This window comes from Megalobrama amblycephala, linkage group LG2 (genome assembly GCF_018812025.1).
Source record: "Megalobrama amblycephala isolate DHTTF-2021 linkage group LG2, ASM1881202v1, whole genome shotgun sequence".
NCBI classification, from domain to species: domain Eukaryota; kingdom Metazoa; phylum Chordata; class Actinopteri; order Cypriniformes; family Xenocyprididae; genus Megalobrama; species Megalobrama amblycephala.
Genome location: NC_063045.1, coordinates 46,472,981 through 46,484,220, shown reverse-complemented (window position 1 = coordinate 46,484,220; position 11,240 = coordinate 46,472,981). Strand labels below are relative to the sequence as shown.

Sequence of the window (11,240 nt, the reverse complement as noted above, 5' to 3'; positions counted from 1 at the left end):
GATTCAAACTGTTAGTTTTGTTTTGTGACGTTATTTCAATGTTGTTGGTTTTCAGTGTCAGTTTTGCTCCATTATGAGATTTCAATGACGGTCCATTTTGTTTGATTATGAGAACTTCATGACTGTCGGTTTTGTTCCTTTACAGGATTTCAACGACAGTCGGTTTGGTTCCATTCTAAGATTTCAGAACTGTTTAAATGACAGTTGTTTTTATTCCATTACGAGATTTCAATGATGGTCGGTTTTGTTCCTTTATGAGATTTTAAAGGTCCCGTTCTTCGTGATCCCATGTTTCAAACTTTAGTTAATGTGTAATGTTGTTGTTAGAGTATAAATAAAATCTGTAAAATTTTAAAGCTCAAAGTTCAATGCCAAGCGAGATATTTTATTTAACAGAAGTCGCCTACATCGAACGGCCAGTTTGGACTACATCCCTCTACTTCCTTCTTTAATGACGTCACTAAAACAGTTTTTTGACTAACCTCCGCCCACAGGAATACACAAGAGTTGCGTTTGTAGAGTGTGTTTGTCGCTATGTCGTCGAAACGCTGTTATTTTCATCCCGCAGTCCAATCACCGGGTCTGATTCCGGCTCAAATTGATAGGGTAAAATTAAAGACATGTTTACAATAACACTGAGCACATGCATCTCCACGTTATGGTAAGAGGCGTGACCTTTCCGGGCAAGGTTCGCTAAGCTGCTGTCGAATCACAACACAGGAACCGCTGGCACAATCAGAACTCGTTACGTATTTCTGAAGGAGGGACTTCATAGAACAAGGAAGTCATCAGCCCGTTTTTATGACAGTGGAAACAGCGGTATACAGACAAGTAAATTATGTGAAAAATACTGTTTTTTTACACGCGAAACATGAACACATGTTATATTGCACACTATAAACACAATCAAAGCTTCAAAAAACCACGAAAAACGGGACCTTTAATAATGGTTGGATTTGTTCCATTCTAAAGGGGCGATCACACTGCACTTTTCATTGACTTCCATTCAAACGCATGCGAATGCATTTCCCAAAAGCATTGTAAGCCTAAGTTGATTGTATAGCTCCATTGGTTTCAATGGTTCTACTATCAACTTAAGCTTACTATAAAACAAAATGGCCATGATTTTAACGGTAAAAGACTGTAAAAATGCTACGGTGAAAAACAGTTCATTGGTTTACAAAAAGTTTTCATACTACTGTATATACGGTGAATAACTGTAATAGATCTAATGGTACATTTAATGTAATTTTACAGTAAAATACCATTAAATTTACAGTTTTTGGAAGTGAACAATAACAAGTCATTCTATATTTACAGTGAAAAAATGTAAATTGACATTCCCACAATTCCCTGCTTGACACTTCACATTTGATGTGTTTTTGTTGAAATAACTTTGTTTCTTTTTTCTTAGTTTTTTCCAATCAGTTATGTACATTAGGGTTTAATGTTGTTAAATTAATGTTTATTACATTTTTAAAATGTCATGTGTGTTACCATGATGGTGTTTAGTGTTTGTGTGAATGACACTGTGTGCACCTTCTATATATTAATAGCTCTGTCTACCACTGTCTGATTGGGCCACTCAAGTATTAAAAAAGATGCACAGCATAAATGTCTTCAGTGGCACAGCAGTAGCGAATAAGGCTTACACACCTGGTTTTTAATGCGATCGACGAGGGTTTGAATCCGCCTTTTGCAATTAATGTAAATAGCCGCTGCCATCTTAAAATATATCAGTGCCATTGTTTTGTCTGAAGATGTACACCAGTAATGTTTTTGTCCAGGGTACCTTTATAAAAACTACTTAAAAGTCCTAATTGAACTAAGGCCTAATCCTGGCTTAATCTAAACCCTATGTGAAACTGGGCCTGGAAATGTCTTTTTTTATCTTCATTTGATTTCATAAGGCTGTGGCTAAAGTCAGTTGTACATGAAGAATGCCAGTAGCTGGGCCAACAAAAAGTCAGTCTGAAAATCAGTGAACAAAAGCAGTTTGCTACTTCACCATCAGTTGTCAGTGTATCAAAGTTTAAATTATATGAATGCTTTATCATTTATAGTAATCCATATAAACACAAATGTCCATGAGGTTTTGGAGGTATTTTATTTGGTTTAATGACTCACGAGTCAAAAATTCCACACATGACAAAACAAACATTACACAAAGTCACATGAGTTGCTGTGATTTAAGGGTGCTGGTTTAAATGACTCTAGACTCTAGGCAAGACAAGTTAACACAAGCATATATAATGAGGTGATCAAACTCCATACATTTTGAAATGCATCACTCAGACACATTTGGGTTAATTTATAGGAAAGTTAATGACCATTAGGGAGCACTTTATTCCTGGACTGTGTACCTCAAGGCAACCATTCACCCCACACATTTGTCTTGAAATTGGATTCATGTTTTAACCCGTCATTTTATTGCCATCAGTATGACCTAACAACTTTGCTAAGTGATACTGATGTGTTTTCTTTGTTGTGAGGTACTCCTGTCATTGTCTGAGACACCTTCTTTGCTTAATGGGGAGCCGTTTCTTCTTTTGTCTCGCTGTGAAAGTGCTGAGGGAATGTACTCGAGGGTAACATCTGTCCTGTGGAATCTTATACAGGCATTCAGTCTGTTATAATCAGAGAGGGAGACAATGAAAGTGAGTGAGATCCTTCATGGCAAAAAAAGATCATGTTTGAACAAAAAACTTGCTGTGGGCCACGGCTAGAATGAAGAGAAAAGAGGGTGCTTGTTTACCTTTGGGTTTGGGGTGCATCAGGGTCAGAGGCAGCTCCACTGTCACATCACTGTAAGGAGAAAACAACGGGTTAGATAAAAGGCCATTTCTTATTTCCCATAATGAATTTGAACCGTTTTCTAATCTTTTATTTACCTTGCTGTCAGTCCTCCCAGCAGACTGCAAAAGAGAGAGCGGAAACAGATAATTATAAAGTATATATAATTTTAGTTCAAATATTGTTATTTTTAGTAATATACATATTTTTAGTAGTAGTATTTTAGTATGCATTTTTTTAGTAACATATATGGATATAACTAAATATACAATTTTAATATAATTAAAAATATATGTTAATATAATAATAATTATTATTATTGATACAAAAAAATATTGTCAGTTTAGCATAAACTGGAGAGATATCTGAGAGAAAGAAATCCTTACCCTCCACCTGATACCATGAGGTTAACTTTGATTTTGTAGGACACCAGAATTCCCAATATCTCCTTATCCATTCCTGTCCTTATTCTGAAGAAAGGAAGAAAAAGTAAATGAATAAGCAACTGGTAAAAAAAAAAAAAGAAGTTTCATTGTTCATCCATTTACATATTAACTCAAGTCAGATTAAAGGTAATAGTTACTAAAGCATTCACATCAGTATAGCACCTAGCGAATGTGTTATGTATAAGGAAAAGTTCATTACAGCCTACAAATAAATACACCTGGATTATGAGCACATTTACTCATTTCTATTGGATGTTCTGTAATACTCATGTTTTAAAGATGCAACAAATACTCACATAGTGGTTGAGGCCAAATTGGTGTCTTCATCTTTAAGCCTGCCGTCCAGCGCCAGGCCACGTTTCTCCTTGTTGTTTGACAGTAAAGGAGTGATGTCAAGGGATTTTTCAAAATTAGCACTGCCTTCTATAGTTTCCCTGCAGATAGAATTTGAATCATATATGTTAGATAACTTATGACTGATTATCGAAGAAATCTTCAGTATGGCTGACATACACGCATTTCACAGTCAAAGAAAATAACACTCACGCAAATTCTTCACTCAGCACAGTCTTGGTGTACTTGTCGGCTGAGTACAGAACGACGTCTGTGGTTTGGTCAACTATGAGAGTAATGAATACAACATCAGTTCATTCAAATACACAGCTATATTTATTATACCTCCTGATGGAATGCTTGACTCTGGTCAATGGTAGCATTATATAATTATATATACATATTATATTTTATTTCTCATTCTTTTCTCAACTTAAATGTCCAGTTATTGATTTATATGGAAGTAGTAATGTAATTAATTAAGCTCCTTCAGTACAATACACAGTACAAATCACCCTGTCAGGGGTTAGATTTCATAATATTGACAAGATTACTCTACCTGTTACACATACAAATTTCGATTTCGATCAATCTCACCTGTAATCTTTATTTTTTTCACAACTTTGTTGGTCTCATTCTTGACCTTAACAGTGATGGGGATGGGATCGCCATGGTAGTAGATCTGTCATCAGTAGGGAAAAGACACATGAATTTCTTCTTGATTTGGTAAATATCAAAGCCTACAGTGCATCATAGTTTACATACTTCCTTGCTCAGAGAGGCTTCCAGATGAACAGGCTTATCAGACATCATAAAGCTCTTGCAGAGTTCAGCTTTCTGTCCAGATCCTGTGTTATCAGGAGCAAACTGGATTTTACGGATAACAAGGCGGCAAGTGTCCCTGAGGTAGATGACAGAAAAAATGATTTGTAACAATTCAGTAAAACAGTTAACAAGGATTAAATGTGCAAAATAACCTATAGCACACTCACTTCTTGTCGATTTTCTCATCGGGGTCTTCAGCTGCTTTGGCCACGTAGGCCTTGACCTCAAAGTCAACACCGCAAGCCTGCAAGAACAGAGCCATGGGCAAGTCCGTTCAGCACATTTCTATTTGAAGATAATATAAATTTGCTCTCATTTCGTCTCACCTTTCCTTTGTCATCTGGGCCAGGCTGAAGTGTAACAGAGCAGGGGAGGTTGGTAGGGATCTGAAAGAAAAAGTCATATCAGTTACATGAAGACTTTTTTTTTTGTGATGAATGGTATACAAATAATAATTGTAAAATGATTACTCCTAATCATTGTCTGTGTTATGTTACTGTCTGATTCACAGTGTAAATGAAATATTCTGTTGTTTGTATTGGCTGATGACTTACATTAAAAGTGAAGGGATGGCCCTGCTCTCCAGCTTTCTTCAGGAGAGTGTCGTGCATCTCTGTCAGGGTGGGTTTGTGGCCTGCGGCAGGATATAGCTGTATGTGCTGAATCCAGATGTCTTTTCTGAAGGAAAGCCCAATCACATCCAGGTCTTCACGACCATAACGGAAAGCGCAGGCCAGCTGAATCCAAACTGCATGAAGCAACATAAAGCATTGTATATATATAATTTACATACATTTATTATCTATACTTTTCTATATATACTTTTATTTTTATTTAGAAACTATAATACTGACAATACCTTTTTTGTCTCCAAGGTCTGCAGGGTCGATCTTCACTACACCCTCTGTTTAGAATAAGAATTGATTCAAATTTTTAGTTGTTGGATATTACCTGTTGTCTGTGTTTCAATAATAAATGTAGGCAGTTTCTCACCAACAGCGTCAACTGAGTCAACATGGTCAACAAAGTCTCTCTTCCCCAGGTAGAGAGTGAGCTGAAACATAAACAGTGCATTACACTCATGTATTTCCACATAATATGAAAATTCAAGCATGAATCTGTCACAATAAATTGAGGAATCGACAAATAAGACAAGTCAGTTAAGTTCAGTCATACCTGGCCATTTCCACTGGTCTTTTTGTAAACTCTGAACACACAAAAAAAGAAAAAGAAAAAAGAACAGTAAGATTTATGGTTGATGGTGTAGTAAACACTGATTAAACAAGATAAAAAATCTGTAAAGCCTGACTATATATACATTGCAGAAGGTGTCAAAGAGGAGTGAGCAGGTGTCCGCTGTCCTATTAGTCCTATACCTCAGGTATTAACCTCTTCAGCCACCTCTACCTCAACAATGTATTTGAGTTCACAGGTTTGACCTTTTTGCCCCGAGTGCATCACGTTGTTAAAGCTTAGTATTTTAAGGCACTTTAAAGCCAGGTCCTGGGCTACCCTCTGCTGTTAATCCAGGCTCCATCAATGGAGGCAGCTTGTGTTTACTCCAAAGGAGATGCCTGGTAATTGATTGTGACTGTGGCTTATGACACGTTCATGCTGGACTCCAATGAATGTTCCTACGTGATAAGATCTATTCTAAACTTTCAAGAACATCCTCACTGCGGCGTGTACAGTAATTGTTTTTCTCAGTATGTGATGCTTCTACTTTTCTCAGTATGTTATGCTTTTCCTTATTAATAACATCCCATCCTATCCAATCCTATTTTGACATTACATGTAAAGTGGCTTATTAATTTTCGATCTTTCAGATGATTTAAAATATTAAAAATGTTTGTTATTTGCACTTTGGATTGACCCTTTGTCATTGCTTAGACTTTACCCAATGAGTCAATATTTCAATATATCAGTAAGCACAAAAATTTGGAAAGTGACCAAAAAAAAAAGAAAAAAAAGAGAGCATGCAATATCAATAGAAAATATAAAAAGAGTTACTCGGAACTGACTCAGCACTTGGAAAATAGTATGGTGAAAAGTGTGATCCAGCAATAATAGTGTTCATCAGTCCTAAATTGTGTTTCTGCTTTCTCCAAATCTTTACTAAATTGTTTTGGTATTGAAAAGCACAACAAGTCTAAGGCTAAATAAAACAGTAAAATATTTTTAGAAAACCTTTTGTTTTCTGTATGTGAGTATGACAATTCTCAAAGGTCAAAGCAAAAAGGAAAGAATACTTACTTGTCTGCCATTGTACAATGATTTTCCTGAAATAAATGAAATAGGAAAGTGAATATTATGAAGAGTGTTTTTTTTAAAAACAAATGTAAAAGCCTGTTGTCAAGGTGACATCTAAATGTGAGCCTCTCTCACTGAGTGAGTGTGTTTATGTGTGTGTCTGTCCCCATTCTTTATTACAAGACATGATGTGTGTTTGTGTGATTAAATGTGGTAATAATCTGGGCTTTAAGCTTATTTTTACATGCAAATTTCATGGATGGGATATATTTTGACAAAAAATAACATGAAGAGAAATAATCCAGGTTGTGAACACCATATTCAAATAGAAATGATCAAAATAAAAAATAGCTACTATGCTGTCAAACACTGTGTATATCTTATACTGGCCTTTATAAATGGAAAAGAGAATTTTTTCTCACACAGATCTAATGTGTTTAATATCTCTCAGCTCAGAAGCACACCATGCGGTTAATGCTCATCCAATCCAATCAATATCTGTCCAATATCAATTATGCTAATTAAATGGCTCTTGCAGGAAGACAATCTGAATGCAGTTAAATATTGGTTGCACACAGGCTAAATGAATATTCACAAGACCTTGCTGATAATAAATAAATAAATGAAATCAATTTAATACTGTACTAAAGACAATAGTGTCCTGCTTTCTTTAGTAGGAGTCTAGGAAGATTTGATACCAGAATTCCTGTTACTTATTGTTTTTTTCATTGTAAATTCATTGAGTTCTTACCTGTTCACTGGTAGGGCGATAGGACGATTTGCTCCCTCTCTCTGGTAATCCGCAGCCTGTCTGGTGTAGTCAGAGAGTGAAGATGACACTCAGAGGCACAGGGTTTTATACTCGGACCTTTGCTCTGCTGGCTTGTGCTGCTCTGATTTAGACGCAGTTGTCTTTCTGTTAATCCAATTAAACACTTAAACTGCTATTTAGGGCTACGACATGTTTATAAATAAAAATGGGGAATTAAACCAAAGAACTGCAGAGAGATTGCAGAGGTTTCATCTTAAATGTATGACGTTTCTATTCCTGGAAAGGAAAACATTAAACAAGAAAACAACAGAATTATGACAGTACAGTCTTGGGACTGGATTGGGACTGATTTACAATTGACTTGAAGCAGTAAATTGTCTTTTTTGTTTTTTTACCTTTTTTTTTTTTTCCAGTGTTTTTTTTTTGTTTTATATGTTTTATATATATATATATATATATATATATATATATATATATATATATATATATATATATATATATATATATATATATATATATATATACTATATGTCATAGCCATTGTTCTAGTAGTTTAATAGCAAACAATATGCTCATATTTAATGTAACAAATTACAGTTTTGTACATTGAGATAATCTTTGAAAGAGGATGTTTTTGCATTCCTTTAACAGACTTCACCAAACCATTAAGTTAAGTAACCATAATTTATGTATAATGCTTTACTCACCTTTCAAATGCTAAACAATAAAAACAAGGCAAAAAACAAACAAACAAAAAACGATTGTGTGTGTGTGTGTGTATGTGTGTGTAAAATTGGATGTTTTTATAGATTCAACTTTATAATAGTTACAACTTTTAATAGTTATAATAGTTAATAATAATTTGTTATAATAGTTATCTTTTTATAATAGTCAAAGCATTATGTCAGGACTGTTAATTTGTATATGCTAATCAGTTAAATAAAAAATAGTAATAAGTGACAAACAGTGTAATAAACAGTAAAATTAAACAGCAGAAAGTGAGGGGAAGACCTCAAGTTTGGTCCTGTGAAATGTCCATCATCATCTAACTGAAATACCCCAAATCTTTTTATTTAATATGACATCAGTATATAAAAGTATATAAAATATTCCTATATAAATCAAAGCAGACTGCAGTTGGAACATGAGCGGGAGTGATGTCAGGAACTCCTCTGAGTATTTTAGATGCCCAGTAATACGATTTGGTACACAAAACAAAGTGGAATGCCTAAACATAGACCATTCACCCTGCAACCTTAATATAGAACTGCATATATTGTTTGTACGCAATTTATATATTGTATGATTTCCATTATTAATCATTTATTTGTTTAAAACTACACAACATTGAAAGTTGGTTGCTTAGTCAAGGGAACCCCCCCGGGAATAACCAGGATAAAAAAGGAGTCTTGCTGCTCCAGATGGCCAACAGGCTTGGAACCCAGTGACCCCTGGGCATATAAGCCTTTCCTTATATGAATCCTTTTTGTATTGAGTGATGACCATTAAATTGTTTTCTTTATTATTTTAATTACATTCTTTTAATCCACACACATTAAAGGTGTTTCCTTGCACAAAAGGTGTATGTAAGCTTATTATGAAATCCCAATTTGTCCAACACCAGGTAAATCTCTTAACGTCACCGTTCACTGAGATGGCCTTTACTTCTATCTGTTCCCTCCTATCAGGTACCGGCTGTCCAACTACATCATGTTAATGAAAAAGCTCTCCACCAATCCCAGGAGTTCAGATAGAGCCATCAGATGGCGTGTGTCTCGCTGGTGCAAGAAATGGCACTCTAAGGACATTTCTCGGGCGTAATCCACTTATTGCTAAGAATTCACTTAAATAGCTACAGTCGAGTCAAAACATTAAGTTAAGAATCTTTATATTTAGGACATATTAAACGGCATCAAATTATCAAAGCATTCTTTAAAAAGTATGATAGGTTAATTGATTTAATTAAAGCAATGCAGTAAGTTAAAGTTACCACATAAATCTTACTACATTGGGGACATTTTAATCACAATGATGTAACTAAATATATATGTATAATATATAATACTTTCTGTAAGATAATGAATCACATTTTCAACCTCCACAATGTTTAAAAATTTATTAGAAAATAAAGTCAGTAACACCTTAGTCCCTAACTTCTAATATCTAGGGTCCATTTATAGTTCAAAGTGTGAAGACTTAGGATTTAATCCAAAGTTAATTACAGAAGAGCTCAATGGCAGCTGTAATTACACTTTAGAGAGGGAGTGGGCAGGCTTGTTGAGAAAGAGGTAAAGCCCAGGTAACAATGTGTCAAAGACTGCAGTGCACATATAAAGAATTACTTATTTCTAAATGAGTGAATAATCACAGAAATATATGTTAGAATCCTTCTGAAAACTAAGCGATATTTCAGTTCTTGTATCCTTCATGAACAGGACTGTATTTTTCTATATTTTTTCCCCCCTAAACATTTATGACTTTTCTAGCCAGCTACAGACCCTTTCAAACTTGCTTGAAATAATGGAGCAGTCTTGTCTTTGAAACATTTTTGAACTTTGAGTAATGATCCAAAATATTGTAAATAAATGACTTAAAGTGGATCTACACCATACCTCCTAAATATATACAATGTTATACAATCCCCCCTAGATGGCATCTGTATCATCATTGTTTGCATGAAATACTCACTAAAGCCATATAACAGTATTTTTTGTTGTTGTTGTTTTTTTTTTTTTTTTTTTTGGTGATTGATGTCCAGTTTGATTCTGGTGCTGTTTACCCACAGTTGGCACAGATTGCTTCAGAGTTTAATCTCCCTTAATCTGTCTACACTCCCACTTTGTCCATAATGGGATTGTGTTGACTGAGCACACATGTTGGATTCCCTCTTTATTAGAAAGTGCTTGCAGTCCTAAACCAATGTCATTCAAATGAAGTAAAGACCTATGAACTCTTGCCCGAACTTTGGTAAATGCCCAAAGATCTGGATGGTGCTCAACACGTTCCAGGCATGGTATTAGCATGGCTTCCATTGTGATTAAGCTTTTAAATCTTTGTTCTGGACATTCAGATTGAGAATGAGCAAACAATGAAGACTAAATATTCAGACTTTATTACAAAACATTAATGCGAGACGACGAATAGAACATTTTTAGAATGCAGGATACCAAACATTTTTTAGTTGGTTTGCACAGCAGTACAATGACAATAAAGTCTTTAAATTTAACTTAAAGATACCTCCTTAAGGATTCCAGAAACTCATAAAACTGATACAAAAGTCAAGAGGCAGAACAGGGGAAGGGATAGAGGGCCAGGCCCGAGTCATGGAAGTGGGCCTAGAGACCAAGGTGGAGCCGGCAGTCTAGAGAGCCATTGTGGAGCAGGAGACCTCTAAGGTGAAACAGATGGAGCTGAGGACCACCAGGACAGAGCTGAAGAAAACCAACAGGGTGAAGCAGGAGACCAACATAGTGGTACATGCAGAGCAGAGGACCCCCAAGGTGGAGCAGAAGATCAACACGGCGGAGCAGAAGATCACCACAGGCAGAGCAGATGAGACTGAAGACCACCACGGTGGTTCTGAAGACCACTATGCCAGCCACTTGCACTGACCTAAGTTGTGGATCCATCACACTAGCGGTCACTCTCCTTCATTCTGGGACTGATCCAGTGATCAAGGAGATCCATGGCGAACGGCTATTGGAGCTTGGTACGTATGGCCCTAGCGTGGCGGCCATGACGTGACGAGACTCTGGCTTGACGGCCATGATGTGACAAGACTCTGACGTGGCGGCCATGATGTGACGAGACTTTGGCATGGC

General features: G+C 35.8%; 1 protein-coding gene across 1 annotated transcript; it reads right to left on the bottom strand.

The window, feature by feature from the left end:
• Positions 1-2,088: 2,088 nt before the first annotated feature.
• Positions 2,089-7,542, bottom strand: arr3a (arrestin 3a, retinal (X-arrestin)). Its single transcript, XM_048179396.1, has 16 exons — positions 7,399-7,542; positions 6,651-6,676; positions 5,574-5,604; positions 5,391-5,451; positions 5,257-5,301; positions 4,952-5,145; positions 4,724-4,783; positions 4,565-4,641; positions 4,338-4,473; positions 4,170-4,254; positions 3,786-3,858; positions 3,536-3,673; positions 3,180-3,263; positions 2,892-2,915; positions 2,756-2,805; positions 2,089-2,627 (listed from the first exon to the last, which is right to left on the bottom strand). Exons 2-16 carry the CDS (start codon positions 6,659-6,661, stop codon positions 2,623-2,625), a joined length of 1,074 nt encoding a protein of 357 aa, XP_048035353.1. The 5' UTR covers positions 6,662-6,676; positions 7,399-7,542; the 3' UTR covers positions 2,089-2,622.
• Positions 7,543-11,240: the final 3,698 nt, after the last annotated feature.

Bases quoted from the DNA above. Each gene is read 5' to 3' on its own strand.
- arr3a (XM_048179396.1), bottom strand. The intron at 4,474-4,564 runs GTGAGTGTGCTA...CATCTACCTCAG, and splicing joins GATGAGAAAATCGACAAGAA to GGACACTTGCCGCCTTGTTA. The intron at 4,255-4,337 runs GTATGTAAACTA...TACTGATGACAG, and splicing joins AAGCCTCTCTGAGCAAGGAA to ATCTACTACCATGGCGATCC.